Genomic DNA, 20,963 nt, shown 5'->3' on the forward strand with positions numbered 1-20,963 from the left:
CGTCCCTAATTACCCTAGAACTAAATGACTTGCTACATTATTTCTAAGGGCAGTTAAAAGTCAACCCACATGTCTGCCAGCCAGGGTAAGGATGGCACATTTACCTTCTCTGGAGGGCATCAGTGATTGGACACACATGCATTGTTCTTCTTTAGAGCAGAGAAGGTTAAGGAAATATATCATCAGGATGTTCAAAATGATGAGGGGTTTTGAGAGAATTGAATCTGGTTCTACTGGTCAGAGAAGCGTGTAATCAGAAGACACAGATTTAAGATAATTGGGGAAAAAACCTGAGGTAGCAGTACAGATTCTGTCTGGAGAGAGTTGTTGCTATTTGAAATGCACTATATGAAAAGGTGGTGGAGGCAAATTCAAGAGTGACTTTCAGAAGGGAATTGGACATGTAATTGAGAAGGGATGGAAAGAGTGGGACTGATGGGATAGTTCCATAAAGAGCCTCTATAGGATAAACATGATAGCTGAATGACTTGTTTCTGCTCTAAGATTGTAGGATGGTTCACTTTGCGAAAGAATTGTGCTTGTGGATTGGCATTGCATCGGAGAAGGTTTTGTAACTTGACTAGCTGCATGCTAGTAGAAAAAGATAATATTGTGGAGGAGAATGCTGAGACCCAGGCTATTAGAATAGATGGCATTGAGGTGCGTAGGGAAGAAGTGTTGGCAATTCTGGACAAGGTGAAAATAGATAAGTCCCCGGGGCCGGATGGGATTTATCCTAGGATTCTCTGGGAAGCCAGGGAAGAGATTGCTGAGCCTTTGGCTTTGATTTTTAGGTCATCATTGGCTACAGGAATAGTGCCAGAGGACTGGAGGATAGCAAATGTGGTCCCTTTGTTCAAGAAGGGGAGTAGAGATAACCCCGGTAACTATAGGCCGGTGAGCCTAACGTCTGTGGTGGGTAAAGTCTTGGAGAGGATTATAAAAGATACGATTTATAATCATCTAGATAGGAATAATATGATTAGGGACAGTCAGCATGGTTTTGTGAAGGGTAGGTCATGCCTCACAAACCTTATCGAGTTCTTTGAGAAGGTGACTGAACAGGTAGACGAGGGTAGAGCAGTTGATGTGGTGTATATGGATTTCAGTAAAGCGTTTGATAAGGTTCCCCACGGTCGTCTATTGCAGAAAATACGGAGGCTGGGGATTGAGGGTGATTTAGAGATGTGGATCAGAAATTGGCTAGTTGAAAGAAGACAGAGAGTGGTAGTTGATGGGAAATGTTCAGAATGGAGTTCAGTTACGAGTGGCGTACCACAAGGATCTGTTCTGGGGCCGTTGCTGTTTGTCATTTTTATAAATGACCTAGAGGAGGGCGCAGAAGGATGGGTGAGTAAATTTGCAGACGACACTAAAGTCGGTGGAGTTGTAGACAGTGCGGAAGGATGTTGCAGGTTACAGAGGGACATAGATAAGCTGCAGAGCTGGGCTGAGAGGTGGCAAATGGAGTTTAATGTGGAGAAGTGTGAGGTGATTCACTTTGGAAAGAATAACAGAAATGCGGAATATTTGGCTAATGGTAAAATTCTTGGTAGTGTGGATGAGCAGAGGGATCTCGGTGTCCATGTACATAGATCCCTGAAAGTTGCCACCCAGGTTGATAGGGTTGTGAAGAAGGCCTATGGTGTTTTGGCCTTTATTGGTAGAGGGATTGAGTTCCGGAGCCATGAGGTCATGTTGCAGTTGTACAAAACTCTAGTACGGCCGCATTTGGAGTATTGCGTACAGTTCTGGTCGCCTCATTATAGGAAGGACGTGGAAGCTTTGGAACGGGTGCAGAGGAGATTTACCAGGATGTTGCCTGGTATGGAGGGAAAATCTTATGAGGAAAGGCTGATGGACTTGAGGTTGTTTTCGTTAGAGAGAAGAAGGTTAAGAGGTGACTTAATAGAGGCATACAAAATGATCAGAGGGTTAGATAGGGTGGACAGCGAGAGCCTTCTCCCGCGGATGGAGGTGGCTAGCACGAGGGGACATAGCCTTAAATTGAGGGGTAATAGATATAGGACAGAGGTCAGAGGTGGGTTTTTTTACGCAAAGAGTGGTGAGGCCGTGGAATGCCCTACCTGCAACAGTAGTGAACATGCCAACATTGAGGGCATTTAAAAATTTATTGGATAAGCATATGGATGATAAGGGCATAGTGTAGGTTAGATGGCCTTTAGATTTTTTCCATGTCGGTGCAACATCGAGGGCCGAAGGGCCTGTACTGCGCTGTATCGTTCTATGTTCTATGTTCTATGCTGACTGCTTGAGGAAGATTGCAATTGCAGAATTAGCCAGACGATTGCTTCATATCCGTACTGGATCATGTTGAGTTGCTCATCAGTTGAGAAGATAGCTTTGGTTTTGTGGGTGATTGTCAGGTTTGCTGCTGGCCAGAGGTAACTGCAGTAGGGAACTAAGGATGCTGGCAGTCTCGCCCTCTCCCTCTCTAATGCTCAGCTGGAGGTGTGCAGATTGGCAACCGCTTCACCAAAATTGTTGCATTGATTTTTTTTTCTGCATACCATCTGTTGCAGTTGGTTGGAGAGTGTGTGTGGTCTGCATGCAAGATGCTGCCAAAAGTGCCAAGGCAGATACGCAAGTGTTCCTGTGCCAGCTGTGGCTCCAGCTGACATCACATGGATGCCAAGAGCCAAACTACAGAATGCTGCCAGTAAAATACAGTCCCGACACTTTCAAAGTTACTCTCTTAACGGCCTGAAATGAATTGATTCCCACCTCTTCATCTCTTGTCGTACGCCACCAGGTAGCCTGTTAATGCTGCTGCACAGCTGGCTCCTGCGAGCTATCTACAAACGCCTGCAAGCTCTACCTGTTGCCCGTGGTAAATGTCTGTAGTATTATTTCAAAGCAATTATTGCACCGGTGACCCCTCTTGAAATACAGTATCATGTTGTGATGGGTGCAGCAATCATGCCCTAGTTATAGGGGCTGGTTTAGCATTGTGGGCTGAACAGCAGGCTTGTAATGCAGAACAAGGTAGCAGCTTGGGTTCAATTCCCGGACTGGCCTCCCCGAGCAGGCGCCGGAATGTGGCGACTAGGGGCTTTTCACAGTAACTTCACTGAAGCCCACTTGTGACAATGAGCAATTATTATTACTATTGATGCAATGCAAGATGTTCTGCTCTTCCACAGGATTTGCCCATGGTTCATCCCTCACTCCAGCGATTGGTCCTGCAGGTTTGTGAGCCAGGGTTGCTGTTTGATGACAGGCACAGGCTCTCCTACACGCCTGTCTAATGCATTTCTTGTTTTGAGCATGAAGCACACCATCTGATTGCATGCCGTGAGTTACATAAAGTTGCATGCATGGAACGGGAACGTGTGGTCTGTGAGGGGCTTGGTTTGCATGTGCTGGCTGCACCATCTGATCCGTGGTACAAAAACAGCAATGACATTGCATCATAATCCTTTCAGCCCCCTTGACCAACCTGCTACAATTGTAGAATATAGCGCGTTGCTGTTAAAAATAAAAGCCAAGAGTTCAAACCAATATAAAGCAATTAATTGGCAGTCCTTCTTTCTCCAATATGTTCGCAGTATTTGGACAGGGAGAGCGTGAACCACTGATGGAATACATCAATGGTGCCAGCCTATCTCGGGAGTTTTAGTCTCACCCTGGACTGCGGGCTTCAGCCAGATTCTCTCCCTTTGAGTCCTGGGAATCTGATGGAGAAGTTGGGATCTGATTGTCCAACTACATAGACGGACATTCTTCAAATGTACAGTTCCCTTTTCAGTATATTTAATGAAAATATTTGGCCTTGTTTGTTTTTGTGTTGTATTCACTGCTGCCTGCCTGACCTCTTTGTTGGTGACATTAATCATGCTGTCTTGACCTTAATGTTGTCTACTGGCCATGGTTTCAAGAACTTTTGTGGATCCTTTGTTGCTTTTGGACCCAAGAGCCCTTTCCCTTGAAGAACAGTATGAAATAGGGGAAGAATCCACTTGATAAGTAACAGTCTGACGGGCCACAGCATGGACACTTTATCCATGATCAGAACCAGCCTAAAGGATAGATAGCCTTACATATGGGAGGGCCGTATGGGCCCTCAGGACACACTGGGTGCAATGCCCACTGGCTGTCAAACTGGAGTGTAAGAGGCAGTGTTTCATTTACTGGGACTGCCTGAAATGGGGCTCGAAGCATACACCTTCTCTGACTCGAAGACTGAAGTAGGACCACTAGGTCCACGGCTTGCTCTGTTGTACCCCGTTGCAGTGTCTTCGCAAATAAACTTCCTGAATGTGCTAATGGGTTCCTTTCACCTCACTTTCCAGGAGGACGACGGCACTAAGTCTCGAACCTTGTCTTCACAGAAGCTGTCCCCAAAATGGTGTTTTCTGGACTGTGAGTATCCATTTGAAATTGATAATAATCATTGAAGAAGCATTCCTTTATAATTGGATCAGCGAGATCACCGTTACATTTAACAGGCGCTTTAAAGAAGCATTGGTATTTTATTCTCGACAATGGGATCGACATGATAGTTCAGAGGCCCTTTAAAGGAGAATTCCATGGGGATACGTTGATGGAGTATGGTGCGTAGGCCACTTTAAAGATGAATTCCAGTAGAATAAGCTGCTGAATGCTGGGATCACTGCGATAAGAGTGCAGGCAATTCTTAAAGCTCTATATTTTCTCAAAGGGTTCCAGGGTACCACAAGCACGGTTAGTGATCTGGAAAAAACTTGAGGGATAAATTAGCAGTGTGGCCTGAATATAAACCCACATCACAGAGCTGCTTACCCTCCACTGCCTGCTTCTTTGTCCCATTGATAACCGGCTTCCAGTACTGCATCACAGGAGCAAGTGACACTTTGCAATGAGAACAGAAGAATGTTCAGTTGCCGGGTTAGTGTAACATCTGTACAGAACACATTTTTCAAATTAAAGTGTAGAATTTATTACAATATAAGGCAGTATTTATTCAGTCTGGCACAGAGCCTGCTAAGAGATGAGAGTACAAGGGAGTATTCCTTTGTGGTCGCTCACAGAACTGTTGAAAGGCAAATGTGGTGCAATACTTGTACAGGTCTCTCAAAGTGCGCAATGAAAGAAGAATTTTAGGTAGTGTTTATTCGGGGTCTCGCAGACCCTGTTTCGAGAGTACAATATTGTATTTTCTCAAAGCCTTGTGCACAACCTTGAGAAAGGGGAATATTGTGTAGTATTCGTGGTCATTGACCAGAGCATGATGAGAGGGGTTATGCTGCATAGCCTGACAAGGAGAGGACTATGATATCGTATTTATCCAGGATTTCTTCTAAGGCCTCGTGAAAGGGAATTGCAATACAAAGATGGTGGCCCAAAGTTTACAGTAGTAAAGTGGGGAAAAAACTGTCAGCAATCTCTGGCACTCGCTCATGTGCAGTTAAGCACGGTAATCGGAAGTAACTGTCAGTGATTTGCTACTTTCCCGTAGGGTGTGCTGTTGAAGTCCATCTCACTGAAATCAAGTAGAAATCACTGAACTGATGAGAAGGTGGCTCTTCTATGCTGTCAATCTTGGTGTGAAAACCCTGGCAAAAGCTACATCCTATTGAATGGGGTATACACCGTGTTCTGAGTTCAGAACCACTGAGAATTTGCCTGGCTGTGCCTGAAAATCTAATGTTTATGCGCCAATCATTTTTTTCACACTGAAATTTGAATTGAAACTAAAAAATTCATTGAATTTTACTTCCTGATTTACATCCTGTGAGAATAGTGGTATTGAATTTTATAATCTATTTTGCTCTAAATTTTCCCTCTTAGGTTTTAGAATGAGTCATATGTTTATTCCCTGATACACTAATTTATGGAAATAATCTTTCACTATTGATCCTTTCAAACCCTTTCAATAGCTACATCCTATTGAATGGGGTATATCTGAGATTTTACACCGTGTTCTGAGTTCAGAACCACTCAGAATTTGCCTGGCTGTGCCTGAAAATCTAATGTTAATGCGCCAATGGGCAGCATGGTAGCACAAGTGGATAGCACTGTGGCTTCACAGCGTCAGGGTCCCAGGCTCAATTCCCCGCTGGGTCACTGTCTGTGGGGAGTTTGCACGTTCTCTCCGTGTCTGCATGGGTTTCCTCCGGGTGCTCCGGTTTCCTCCCACAGTCCAAAGACGTGCAGGTTAGGTGGATTGGACATGCTAAATTGCCTGTAATGTCCAAAAAGGTTAGATGGGGTTATTGGGTTACGGGGATAGGGTGGAAGTGAGGGCTTGATGTTGGTCGGTGCAGACTCGATGGGCCGAATGGCCTCCTTCTGCACTGTATGTTCTATGTTCTATTAAAGTATTTTGTGAGAGTCTGCTGAACATCCACTGTTACAGTAAATGAAACACTCAAATCTCCCATCACAGTTATATCTGTATATCTGGGAAGGTCTCTTTCTAACCCACTCTCTCCTAACCCTGTGTCTAGGGAGGTCTCTCATACCCTCTCTCTCCTACTTGTGCATCTGGAAGGTCTCTCTCTAACCCTCTCTCCCACTTCACCTCTCCCACTCCCATTTCTGAGGAGTTCTCTCTAGCCTTCTCTCTCCAGACTCCTTTCTCCCATTTCCATATCTAGGGAGGTCTCTCTAATCTTCTCTCTCACACTCCTGTATCTGAAGAAGTCTCTCTCTAATCCTCTCTCCCCCACACTGACCTCTCCACTCAATATCTGGGGAGATCTCTCTAACCTTCTCTCTCCTCCCATATCATGAAGGTCTCCCTCACCCGCCCTCTCATACTACTGTATCTGTGCAGGTCTCTGTAGCCTTCACTCTCCCACTCCTACATCTGGGGAGGTCTCTCTAACCATCTCTCTCCCACAATGTATCTGTCTCTGTAACTGAGGGTGTGATTCTCCAGAACAATTTCTAAGTTTACTTGTGGTGGGTTTTTCCAGGGAGTTTCCCGCCGGCTCTTCCAGCAAGTTCCCCACCGCTATTCGGTGACACGTAGCCATTTCTTTCGGCCCTGGGGAGTTTCTCGCTGTTTTTCTAGCACTGGGGAGCTGAACTCCATGATCACGTTACCATTTTGAAAGGGTGCCCTGATCTCTAAGTGACCCTGCACCCATGGGCAGTGTCACCCCTTACATGCACTACCCCACACCCCCTGAGGAGCGACGCCCCGCAATTGGGTCTTTTCAGGACCCTCCAAGCTGCTTTCAGCATCCCCTCTCTTCCAAGATCCCCACCCGTCACCCCTTCAACCTCCTGGAGACCCTACTTACTTGGCCTGCACCCCCCCGCCCCCCACCTCCCATCCTTCAAACCCCCATTCCACCTTCCTTTCATGGACATGGGGCCCCCTCGGACCCTGACCCTTGTCATTACCATCCTGGCACTGGGTGCCCTTGCACTGGCACCCTTTCATCAAGGCAGTACTCCTGCCAGCTTGGCAGTGTCAAGATGCCCACGTTCCAGGGGGAGGGCCAGGGGGCCACCCTGCACTGAACCCAACCACCCAGGTGTCTCCAATGGCCCGGGTGACCCCCAGCGTGCCGTTCCACCTTGTTCACATTTGTGTGGATCAGTGCTGAACGGCTCATGGCTGCAGTCTCCCTGGGGAGGCCGGTGGATGCTGGGTAAATTGGAAAGGGCAGGAGAGTGGGATTAGCTGAGCGAGCACAAGGGATGAATGGCGGCCTCCTGTGCTGACTCTATAATGACCTCGAGCCTCTGTACCCATGTATGTAAAGCTCAGGGAATCAGCTCAAATCTCTGACAGTTTGGGTGACTCCTTACATTGAAAAGATTTAAGTATAAAAAAGTTTGTTTTGACAAGAGAGTGAGTTTTTCCAAAGTGGCTTTGGCTGGTTTGCATTCTTTTTGAGGAAACGCACCATTGTTCTGAGTAGAACATAGAACATAGAACGATACAGCGCAGTACAGGCCCTTCGGCCCTCGATGTTGCACCGACATGGAAAAAATCTAAAGGCCATCTAACCTACACTATGCCCTTATCATCCATATGCTTATCCAATAAATTTTTAAATGCCCTCAATGTTGGCATGTTCACTACTGTTGCAGGTAGGGCATTCCACGGCCTCACCACTCTTTGCGTAAAAAACCCACCTCTGACCTCTGTCCTATATCTATTACCCCTCAATTTAAGGCTATGTCCCCTCGTACTAGCCACCTCCATCCGCGGGAGAAGGCTCTCGCTGTCCACCCTATCTAACCCTCTGATCATTTTGTATGCCTCTATTAAGTCACCTCTTAACCTTCTTCTCTCTAACGAAAACAACCTCAAGTCCATCAGCCTTTCGTCATAAGATTTTCCCTCCATACCAGGCAACATCCTGGTAAATCTCCTCTGCACCCGTTCCAAAGCTTCCACGTCCTTCCTATAATGAGGCGACCAGAACTGTACGCAATACTCCAAATGCGGCCGTACTAGAGTTTTGTACAACTGCAACATGACCTCATGGCTCCGGAACTCAATCCCTCTACCAATAAAGGCCAACACACCATAGGCCTTCTTCACAACCCTATCAACCTGGGTGGCAACTTTCAGGGATCTATGTACATGGACACCGAGATCCCTCTGCTCATCCACACTACCAAGAATTTTACCATTAGCCAAATATTCCGCATTTCTGTTATTCTTTCCAAAGTGAATCACCTCACACTTCTCCACATTAAACTCCATTTGCCACCTCTCAGCCCAGCTCTGCAGCTTATCTATGTCCCTCTGTAACCTGCAACATCCTTCCGCACTGTCTACAACTCCACCGACTTTAGTGTCGTCTGCAAATTTACTCACCCATCCTTCTGCGCCCTCCTCTAGGTCATTTATAAAAATGACAAACAGCAACGGCCCCAGAACAGATCCTTGTGGTACGCCACTCGTAACTGAACTCCATTCTGAACATTTCCCATCAACTACCACTCTCTGTCTTCTTTCAACTAGCCAATTTCTGATCCACATCTCTAAATCACCCTCAATCCCCAGCCTCCGTATTTTCTGCAATAGACGACCGTGGGGAACCTTATCAAACGCTTTACTGAAATCCATATACACCACATCAACTGCTCTACCCTCGTCTACCTGTTCAGTCACCTTCTCAAAGAACTCGATAAGGTTTGTGAGGCACGACCTACCCTTCACAAAACCATGCTGACTGTCCCTAATCATATTATTCCTATCTAGATGATTATAAATCGTATCTTTTATAATCCTCTCCAAGACTTTACCCACCACAGACGTTAGGCTCACCGGCCTATAGTTACCGGGGTTATCTCTACTCCCCTTCTTGAACAAAGGGACCACATTTGCTATCCTCCAGTCCTCTGGCACTATTCCTGTAGCCAATGATGACCTAAAAATCAAAGCCAAAGGCTCAGCAATCTCTTCCCTGGCTTCCCAGAGAATCCTAGGATAAATCCCATCCGGCCCCGGGGACTTATCTATTTTCACCTTGTCCAGAATTGCCAACACTTCTTCCCTACGCACCTCAATGCCATCTATTCTAATAGCCTGGGTCTCAGCATTCTCCTCCACAATATTATCTTTTTCTTGAGTGAATACTGACGAAAAGTATTCATTTAGTATCTCGCTTATCTCCTCAGCCTCCACACACAACTTCCCACCACTGTCCTTGACTGGCCCTACTCTTACCCTAGTCATTCTTTTATTCCTGACATACCTATAGAAAGCTTTTGGGTTTTCCTTGATCCTACCTGCCAAAGACTTCTCATGTCCCCTCCTTGCTCGTCTCAGCTCTCTCTTTAGATCCTTCCTCGCTTCCTTGTAAATATCAAGCGCCCCAACTGAAACTTCACGCCTCATCTTCACATAGGCCTCCTTCTTCCTCTTAACAAGAGATTCCACTTCTTTGGAAAACCACGGTTCCCTCGCTCGACCCCTTCCTCCCTGCCTGACTGGTACGTACTTATCAAGAACATGCAATAGCTGTTCCTTGAACAAGCTCCACATATCCAGTGTGCCCAACCCTTGCAGCCTACTTCTCCAACCAACACATCCTAAGTCATGTCTAATGGCATCATAATTGCCCTTCCCCCAGCTATAACTCTTGCCCTGCGGGGTATACTTATCCCTTTCCATCACTAACGTAAAGGTCACCGAATTGTGGTCACTGTTTCCAAAGTGCTCACCTACCTCCAGATCTAACACCTGGCCTGGTTCATTACCCAAAACCAAATCCAATGTGGCCTCGCCTCTTGTTGGCCTGTCAACATATTGTGTCAGGAAACCCTCCTGCACACATTGTACAAAGAATGACCCATCTAATGTACTCGAACTATATCTTTTCCAGTCAATATTTGGAAAGTTAAAGTCTCCCATAACAACTACCCTGTTACTTTCGCTCTTTTCCAGAATCATCTTCGCCATCCTTTCCTCTACATCCCTAGAACTATTAGGTGGCCTATAGAAAACTCCCAACAGGGTGACCTCTCCTTTCCTGTTTCTAACCTCAGCCCATACTACCTCAGAAGAAGAGTCCCCATCTAGCATCCTTTCCGCCACCGTAATACTGTCCTTGACTAGCAGCGCCACACCTCCCCCTCTTTTGCCCCCTTCTCTGAACTTACTAAAACACCTAAACCCCGGAACCTGCAACAACCATTCCTGTCCCTGCTCTATCCATGTCTCTGAAATGGCCACAACATCGAAGTCCCAGGTACCAACCCATGCTGCCAGTTCCCCTACCTTATTTCGTATACTCCTGGCATTGAAGTAGACACACTTCAAACCACCTACCTGAACACTGGCACCCTCCTGCGAAGTCAAATCTGTGCTCCTGACCTCTATACTCTCAATCTCCCGTACCCTAAAACTACAATCCAGGTTCCCATGCCCCTGCTGAATTAGTTTAAACCCCCCCAAAGAGCACTAACAAATCTCCCCCCCCAGGATATTGGTGCCCCTCAGGTTCAGATGTAGACCATCCTGTCTATAGAGGTCCCACCTTCCCCAGAAAGAGCCCCAGTTATCCAGAAATCTGAATCCCTCCCGCCTGCACCATCCCTGTAGCCACGTGTTTAATTGCTCTCTCTCCCTATTCCTCATCTCACTATCACGTGGCACGGGCAGCTTCTTATTATCTTTATCTCCAGCCCAAGAAGACCAGGGGGGAGGGCTAGTGGCCTGGGGGGGGGGGGGGGGGGGGGGGGGGGGGGGGTTAGTAGGTGGGAGTGAGGAATTGAAAGGAAGGGAAGCTGACGGTGGCGGGTAGGAGTTTTCTCTCATGTGAACAGAATGTCTCCGTAGCATCAAGCTGATTAAAATAAAAAATACGATCTCATAAATGAAGTGAGCCCAATGTCCAGACAGCTGCAGGCCTAACTCAAATAGGTCTTCCCCATCACCAGAGAGACCAACTGCTGTTAAACAGCTGAAGGGCCCATAGGTGGGGAGCTGGGGTTGAAGCTTAGAATATGAATTGGACAATAGATCTGTGTTACACAACGTTTTGTCAGGAAACTGCTGCTGTGATATGGATAGATGCTTGATTCCCAAGAGGTTAATTGTGGGATTTGTACACCATATTGTATTAGACAGCCCACAGGCCTGGCAAACAAATGGATCCTCAAGCTGCCCCCACAGATTGAATCATTTCAGTCTGTACTACTTTGATTACATTCATTTTGTTATTTCCCCAGTAATATTCCTCCCTCCAAGGTTTAGGGGCGAGCTAGATCTCAAACTAGCGCATGCGGTATTCATTAAGTGTGCAGGCTCTTTCAGTGCTTTATTTTGCGGAGTGACACGCGCGTTGTAGCTAAAAGGGGCCAGCTTGTGCTCAGGCCCGAGCAGGAACTTGCAGGTTGCTGCTCCGCGTTGCTGGGGAAAATAGGGATGCTGATTAGAGGTCTGCTCCCCCTTCACATGTAGGAAGATCTGTGGAAAGTAATCCCACCACAGCACTTCCCCACATCTATGTGATCATGACTGTCTGTTCTCCTGGCAGCGGAACAGCTCGCACATTGTTAAGAGAGACAGAAAAGAGATTTTTATATTCAAAAGACAGAAAAGATGTTCTGACCACACAAGAGAAATTTCCCTTCCCGCCAGCCTCACCCCCCACCCCCTTCAAGTAACCCACTCCCAAGTACTATCAAAAAATAGACAAGATTAAATCATTGTTGATTAAACCATTCTTTGTAACCTCTCAGATATGTGAGATTCCTATTATGCGAATAAGTGTTGGCGTACTACCTTTAATGGACTGGGGGTGCTGGAGGAGACATCTGGATAAGTGGGTGCTGCCTGTGTTCATAAAGTCCGCCTTTTTGTCTTTACACAACACATCTTATTGCAAGGGCAGTTTGTAGAATGCATTTGCATTAAATTAGTTTTCTTTTGACGATCTCTATTAATAGTGGTTTAGTAAGAATTGAAATGCAGCATGCTGAGCATCTTGTTGAATTTGAATTGGTTTTTGACAGTTAAGATTGATTGGGAAAACCCCGTTGGCTTGTTGTTTGGCCTCACAATTGGAAGTAAAGCCTTCATTGACAGAAGATAGTGAGGGTTAGAATGATTGGTTGCATGATATGTTGTAGGGTTTTCTTATTTCTGATGGTTAGACTGATACAGTAATGCACCAAGTAACCCATCAGAGCCCAGTTTTTTAAAATTCAGTCGGCAGTGCCAAACCACTTGTGCCGCACTCGCACATCTCCAAGCGGGGACCAGTGCAATTGCGCAGGGGCTGATCCTAAGGCTTCGATCTTGGGTGGATTTCCTCCCTCCAAAAGATTGTGAGATGCTTAAGGAATCATTTGCCCCTCAATGTAACATGCAGGATTTTCAGAGGGGCCTGACAAGGTAGATGCTGAGAGGCTGTTTCCTCTTTTGGGAGAGTCTACGACAAGAGGGCATAATCTCAAGAGTAAGGGGTATCCCATTTAAGACTGAGGGATAAGGAGGAATTTCTTCTCTCGGAGGTTAGTGAAGCTGTGGAATTCGTTACCGCAGAGAGCTGTAGAGGCTGGGTCATAAAATATGTTCAAGGCTGAGATAGACAGATTTTTAATCAGTAACGGAATCCAGGATTATGGAGATAAGGGGGGATTGTGGAGTTGAGGATTATCATTTCAGATTAGCCATGATTTCATTGAATGACGGAGCAGACTTAATGGGCCAAAAGGCCTACTTCTGCTCCCACACCTTATGACCTAAAATCTCCCAATTTCCATGCAAGCCAGTCTGACCCTGCTTTTTGCTTTCAATTATGCCAATTATTATACCCTGTACTCAGCTCATGATGAGACATTCAGCAGGTGAAGTGAAAAATCACTGCACACTCTCGAAGTCAAACTGCTAACCTCCGATACTCCTCACTGTGACCTCAGCTAATTACACAAAGAAACATAAAATGTTTCCTCTAAAAACAATTTCTACAAGGGGTGAAATAGTTCTATGCTCTCTTATAGTGTTGTTCCATATTGCACTAATATGGAAGGATTGAAATCCATAGAATCCCGACAGTGCAGAAGGAGGCCATTCGGCCCATTGAGTCTGCACCGACCCTCCGAAAGAGCTTTCTACCGAGGCCCATTATGTAACCCTAAACCCTTAGGGTTAGGCGCATTAATCATGGCCAAGCTACTCAACCTGCACATCTTTGGACTGTGGGGGGAAACTGGAGCACCCGGAGGAAACCCGCGCGGACACGAGGGTTGGGGGGGGGGGGGGGGGGGGGGGAATATGCAGTCCCACAGTCAGTCATCCAAGGCTGGAATTGAACCCAGGTCTCGGGCACTGTGATGCAGCAATGCTAACCACTGTGCCACCGCGCCACCCAAATGAAAGCAGGCTTGAACTGGAAGTGTGTACCCTTGCCACAGAAATTATTTAAGAAATATAGTTGGCAACTGCCCACCTTATTACTTGAAGAGAAGCAGGTTAATGTGCTTGTTGTCCTTGATGTAGATCAATAATTTCTCCATTCTTTGCCTCTCAGGTTAGAAATGAGGCGAGGAAAGGTGGAGGAGATTGCAAACCAGCATAACATTTAAAAGTTGTATCTGGGCCCAGAGATGACTTGGGTCAGCGACCACAAGGGTGATGACGGATGAAATAAAAACAGGAAATGCTGGGCAACCTCTGGTCTGGCAGCATCTATGGAGAGCAAAACAGTTAACTCGTCCAAGCCTATTTGACCCTTCTTCAGAATAGTTCTGAAGGCGAGTTATATGGACTCGAAACATTAACTCCGTTTCTCTCCTCACAGATACTGCCAGACCTGCTGAGTTTATCCAGCATTTCCTGTTTTTATTTTGGTTTTCCAGTATCCACGGTATTTTGCTTTTAGGTGATGGTGGGTGAACTTGGTAAGAGTTAAGATGCAGACAGCAGAGATTTGGATGGACTGCGGTTTCTGAAAGCAGAGTCTATTTACCAGCCGGCAGGCTCCACACACTAATCTCTCTTTGCACATAAAGCTTCCAGGTATTTTTTCCAGTGAGGCAAAATACTCCTCACAGCACATCTGGCAGTAGCTGCTGAATTGAGCAGAAACTCTGCTGATCCCAGTTCAACGCAACCCAAAAGCAGACAGGCGCTGCTAGGCCAGCTCCACTGGGATTTTTAGTTACTTTGAAGAACTGGGATTGGGAGTCAGGAGCAGGTTGTAAAAGTGCCAATCTCCACTCAGTCAGCTGGAAACAGATTTGCCCTTTGCGCAGATACTTGAGGCTGTGCTCTGACCCTCAAGAAAAAAAGAAACGATCCCCCCAGGGGGAGGAGGCATTCTTTAAACTCTTATTTCCTCTGTCTTTTCTGGCATGAGTACTTGGAATCTAAGGCCTTGCACCCTCCAGGCTATTGTTCTCTTTTGGCATTGACAAAATGGACGCCCTCATAAATTACCATAAACCTTTGACCTTACGGGTCAGTCAGATAGAATCCTTTTAATGAGCCTGTGGGAAGCAGCCCTCCAGCTGAGCCTTTGTCCACTGAAGTGTAATGTGTATCCCCTGTCTTTCCATCTACGTTCAGTTCAAGAAGTGAAAGAAAAGAGTGAGTTCCCAGAAACCCCTCCCATCTTGCTCATTTTTGCAAATAATGAACAATAATTAATCCAAAATAGTTTTTGTAAGTGTGAAGCCTACCTTTTGGCTCACCTTTTGCTTAATAAAAATTCAACACCCAGGAAACATTGAATCAAAATTGCACACTTGTAGCAGATGTAAACTCAGCTGCATGAAGAAGAGACAGTGGTTAAAAGTGAGCGAATGTGCCCAGTTGAGTCTGTGGTTAGCTCTTCATCACATTTTTCGACCTCGAATGTGTCTCGTCTTGAGTAACAGCTGTGCCTAATTACACGTCTAGTCCTGACCAGCCGGCAGGAGTTTCAGATTCACTAATTGCTGCTCTTTCACTCGACCTCGCTTCCCGTTGTCCTGAGACTGTGTTTGGGTGAATCATTGTCAGCAACTCACCCTGGCGGTCGGTAATCAGTTAATGCTTTCCAGAGGGTCTTCGATAGTTGCTGACTTGTGATAATGAGATGCTGTAACCGCTGCTGTGCCCAAATGCAACCTGATTAAAGTTACTCTTTTTTTCCTCTCATATGTGGGGGAGGAGACGGAGGTGGGTTAGGGGGAGACCTGATGGCTGTTAGACTGGCACGATTTGATTTTCAGCTGAGCCCTCATGTTCATGTTGCAGACAGCCTGTCATTCTCAAACATTCCCCGTTCATCTTGCCTATTGATCATCTTGGCCTATTGCTCAAAATACAGAGTTCTCCCTTCCTGTGTTACTGACACCACTGAATTGCTACTTCAGGACAGACGGCTCAGCAATGTTCAGTCATTGCTTTATAAGTTATTTATCCCGACTGTATTTCTTTTGACTACGTTGATCTTCTTCCACTCCATCAGTAACTCTCATTATGTACGTTACCCTTTTCTGCCTCTGTTCTTCACAATTCTGTCAATAGGCATTCTTTGTAACACTACAAAGCTCAGCCACTTTAATGACCAATGACTATCTCATTAAACTAAACGAGCTGTGCTCCTAATTATGTAAGAACGCCAGTGGTGCCAAGAGGACCGATTTTGACTGAAGTCATTTGGCCTCATAGAGACAGATAATTGGAGCAGAGGATTTTTTTCCCCTAAAATTTGTGTACATTTTGACGTTTATATGCAGTGCCAACAAACAAAGCTATGGTAGTTGAAGGGAAGAAATGTCCACATTAATGGCGTCACCAAGTGGAGGGAGATGGATTCTGAACAGCAAAGCTCTTACACATATCTTAGATTCCAGTCCTTTGAATCAGTAATCTCTTTTCCTTCTGTTCCCTGATAGCCTTCAGCAAAGACGGATTCATTTTCCGAAATCAATTCACAGTAAAATGTGGCTGTGAAAATCATGGCAACACTCAAATTTGACACGCCAGATATTAAAGTTACATGGGGAGTGGGCTGGATATTAAAATTTGTTCAAAAGATATAACATACTATCCTCTTGGAAATGGAATGCTGTGTAAGCGGAACATCAGTAAGATGATAACTTGTTAAAGGCTGAGATTGAGTTGCTGAATGTTGGTGGCCAAGGTGGAGCTCATTTTCTTGAACCAAGGTCATTTTCCCATCCTCCTGTTGACAAAATTCAGCTGCTTAAACTCCTCCACGTCCTCAATTAACTGAGGGCAGGATCTTCCGGGTCTTTCCACACGTAATGTGCAATCATATCCACGTGAACGGTGCTGGCAGAGAGTACAAGGTTATTCAGATAGTCAGACTGGTCCCACCGCGGTAGATGGGGCAAGCAAGCCAACCGTCCATTGACTTCAATGGCACCAGTAATTCTCACTGGCAGTGACTGGTTAGGGCCACTCCAGATTGAGTAGCAACAAGGGTCGGTCGCGTGGAGACCAGTGTGCAAGCAGCCAAAAAGATAACTAGTCCAGGGCCGTGCAGCACCTAGTCGTATTGTCCAGTTTAATTAAGTAAAATGAAAGAAATTGATGCATAGTACGTTCTAAAAAATCCTGTTTTTGGGGCAACTCTAGCTTTTAGACAGCCAGTCTTGAGAGTGTGCCTGTCTCTTTCACATCCACCTGGAGGCACATGTGGCCTCAATTTAGCACCTTATCTGACAAGAGGACAGGTCTTGGTCTGTTGCTTGGGTCAGCTCCTGTATCATAGAATCCCTACATTGCAGAAGGAGGCCATTCGGCCCATCGAGTCTGCACCAATTCTCCAAAAGAGCACCCGACCGAAGCCCACGTGCCTGTCCCATTCCCATAACCCCACCTGACCTTGGGCACAAAGGAGCAATTTAGCATGGTCAATCCACCTAACCTGCATGCACATCTTTGGACTGTGGGAGGAAACTGGAGCACCTGGAGGAAACCAATGCAGACACAGGGAGAATGTGCAAACTCCACGCAGACAGTCACCCAAGGTCCAAATCGAACTCGGGTCCCTGGCACTGTGAGGTAGCATTGTATGGAGAATTGCCATTTGGGTAAGGTATAGGACCCACTTCAGTGAGCAGTCAGTGTCTTCAAGGGAGAACAGCAGAAAACTGCTAAAACAAAGGGATTTAAAACAAAAATGAAAAGGTTTATGCAGTAAAGTTGAACTGAGATATGTACAGGTCGGATGTAGAAAGGTGCAGTGCAAATATACTGCATCACTCAGCAATTGGATGTGTTCACACACATGATTTCCCATAGTGATCTTCTGATCTCAATGCTGTCATACCTCATCATCAATCATGAATCTTTTAACAACCAGTGATGGAGTAACATTGGCAAAGGCTTGTAAGCAACTCATCTTCCTGCTCACTCAGCTTATGACAGTGAGAGCACAAAATCGAGAAAGTAATAATACATTTTTTAAAAAATGTAATAGACTTACTGCTCGATGAGTGGATGAGTCCAAAATTGTCGGGCGTTGCAAATACTGCAAGGTTTACCCTATATCAAAACTTGATTCCTCCGATACAAATAGTTAATAAGAGACATGAGCTGTCATTTGCAGATACACCAGGCTGAAGAAGGGCATGCACAGTCTCCACCAACTACAATTAACCAACACCTTCAGAACCAGTACAGAGAGAAATGTGAGGCAGTGAAAGGTACTGAAAGGATTGCTGGAATCTCATTGATGGAAACAGTGGGTCGAATGTGAATCCTGTACTCTGTTTCTGCGCATGCCGATGAAATTAAAGACAAATGTTCTGTACAATCTCAGCTGTTAAAACTGGACAGCGTGCAATCTCTACCAGTAACTCCGGCTTCCATTTTACAGTGCTGATCATCTCCGTCCTGAGTTTTAAGTCCAAAAGGCCCCAATTATCACAGTCCCATTTTTCTCACATTTCAAAATGATGTCTTGTTTCCAGGACTTACCCACCTTCTAGATTCTGACTATCAACAACAAATTATATTATCATTATTATCAAAAAGCATCCCACACTGTAACACAGGAATATTATCAAATAAAATCTTGACACCAAGCCATATATGGAGAACATCCGATAGGCAGCGCGGCACGGCCGGTCGATGCTGGGAGATCGGTCTTCCGGGATCTACCCGGCTCTCACTCTAATATGCGCTCCAACGATCTACCCAGGCATAGGGATCTATCCCCTTTGCCTCGGAGGGGTTAACACCGTTCACTGCTGGTCTCCGCAAACCGGGACCAGATAGAACGGCACTCGTGGAGGTCTCCCGAGTGATCGGAGGCCCCCAGATGCTTATCCTCTGGGCAGGGTGGCATCCTGGAACTGCTGGTGCCACCCAACCCCTGCCAGCCTGGCACTGCCAAGGTGTCAGAGTGGCACTGCCAGGCTGCAGTGCCATGCTGGCATTTCCCCCGTGATTTGGATCAGGTCTGGGGGTTGCGGGGGGAGACCCTAAGGTAGATGAGTTAGGGCTGTGGCGGACTTCGGGGGTCACGTTTGAGGGGGGGGGGGTTTGATGTCAAGAGAAATGGCGTCCCGATCTCAAGTTCCAGCAAGTGGAGCTCCTCAATGCAGGAAAGGGGACTAAGTGGAGCCTTAGACGCGCGTTCCCCGTGGAGGCCCCGATTCTCAGTGGGAATAGCAACTCGATAGTGTGGTGTTTCTCGGCACTCCGAATGCTGGGAAACACCTAGCTAATCACACGCACTACAGGATTCTGTTCCCATTCAGGTAGATCGCGCTCAGTGTTTAAGAGGCGTCTTAAAGCAGGAAAGAGTGGCAGAGAGATTTTGGGATGGAATTCCAAAGGTGAGGCAGCTGACAACAAATCTGCAAATGGTTGCACGATTAAAATTGGGGATGCTCAAAAAGGCAAAGTTGCTGGACCTCAGGTATCTCACCCAGAAGGAAAAAAAAGTTCAAAATGGGTCGAACCCAGTAAACATCAGTGATACTGACACCTGTAAGGCTAGAGTTCCATTTTAAGGTATACAAGATCAGTTCAGGCAAGTTTTACTGTAACCCTTCATTCCCATATTTACTGATTTTTCCATTTGGGTAGAGGGTTGTCGGTGGGGGTGGGGGGGGGGGGGGGGGTGCGGTTATGGGCAGATTTTTAATGCAGATCAGGAAGTAGCGGGCAGCAAAGCTTTGAGAACATCAGTTTTATGGAGGGTAGACACTGGGTGCCAGTTAGGAGTTCATTGGAATAGTCAAGTCTAGGGGTAAGAAAGCAAAGCCCTGGATGATGGTTTCAACAGCAGATGCCAAGACGAGCAGCAGAATGATTTCATGGAGTTGAAAATGGGCAGTCTTGGAGCAAATGTAATATCTAGGTTGTGAACAGGCTGGCTCAGTCTCGGGCAACTTCCAGGGAGAGCGATGGGAGTGGGTGGTGAAGGAACAGAGTTTGTGTTGGGGATGGAGGAGAACGGACTTGGGTCCTAATTTCTGCTCGTCCATTCCTGGATGTTGGCCAAACGGTCTGTCGGTTTAGACGTTAATTCACGGTAGTAGTGGCTGCACCGAGGGCGTGCGGACAGTGGTGGAAACATATGGGGGTGGAGGGGGCGTTGGTGTGGGCACAAATTTGTGGCAACCACGGGTTTGCGCCGGGGGGCTAACTGGGGGATTTTGGGGGTGGCAGCGGGCTGGGATCGAGCGGTTTGGGGCTGTGTTTATCGATGGGGGCTTTCCGTGTTTGGAGGAATCGGAGGAGGAGTTTGAGTTCCCTGGTGGGAATGGGTTCCGCTACTTGCAGTTGAGGGACTTTGTGCGGCGGCAGGTTTCGACCTTTCCGCACCTGCCACCAGGGGGTACAGGACAAGGTAGTGTTAAAAACGGGAATGGGGGAGGGGAAGATATCAGAAATTTATCAAGAACTCATGGATTGTGAAAGAGCCCCAATAGGGTAAGTGAAGCAAAAGTAGGAGGAAGAACTATGCAGGGAGTTGGAGGTCGGGTTATGGGAGGATGCCCTGAGTAGAGTCGATGTGTCCTCGTTGTGTGCCAGGCTTAGCCTGATACGATTTAAGGTGGTCCACAGGGTGCACTTGACTGTTGCCCAGGTGAGCTGGTTTTCTGAAGGGGTGGAGGATAGGTGTGGGCACTGTGCAGGGAGGGAGGGGGCCCACGGATCATGTCCATATGTTTTGGACATGTCCGAGGCTTAGGAGATTTTGGCGGGGATTTGCCGGCATCGTGTTGAAAGTATTGAAGGTACGGGTGGTTGCGAGTCCAGAGGTGGCGATTTTTGGTGTGTCAGAAGAACTGGGAGTCCAGGGGGCGAGAGAGGCACATGTTTTGGCCCTTGCTTCCCTGTGTCTGTAGGTGCTCCAGTTTCCTCCCACAGTCCAAAGATGTGCATGCAGGTTAGGTGGATTGACCATGCTAAATTGGTGTGGAGGGAATGGGAATCCCTAAAATCGGGGGTATAGGTTAGCGGCATGGCTGGGTTTCCCAGGCATCAGAAGGTCAAGTTCGCCCTGAGGGGATCGCTGCTAGGGTTGGGGAAAATTAAGCTGTCAGAGGTGGGGGGGGGGGGGGGGGGG

General features: G+C 46.7%; 1 protein-coding gene across 7 annotated transcripts in view; it reads left to right on the plus strand.

Moving 5' to 3' along the window:
• dgkza (diacylglycerol kinase, zeta a) overlaps positions 1-20,963 on the plus strand; it is a 922,143-nt gene that overhangs the window by 675,729 nt on the left and 225,451 nt on the right. For 6 of the 7 annotated variants that reach the window (XM_038807436.1, XM_038807432.1, XM_038807431.1 and 3 more), the window contains 2 exons: positions 3,165-3,209; positions 4,314-4,383. In XM_038807436.1, the coding sequence (XP_038663364.1) occupies positions 3,165-3,209; positions 4,314-4,383 (115 nt within the window). The remainder of the gene's footprint in view (positions 1-3,164; positions 3,210-4,313; positions 4,384-20,963) is intronic. The other variant, XM_038807434.1, reaches the window with a different exon arrangement.

Source organism: Scyliorhinus canicula, chromosome 9 (assembly GCF_902713615.1).
Source record: "Scyliorhinus canicula chromosome 9, sScyCan1.1, whole genome shotgun sequence".
Taxonomy (NCBI): Eukaryota; Metazoa; Chordata; class Chondrichthyes; order Carcharhiniformes; family Scyliorhinidae; genus Scyliorhinus; species Scyliorhinus canicula.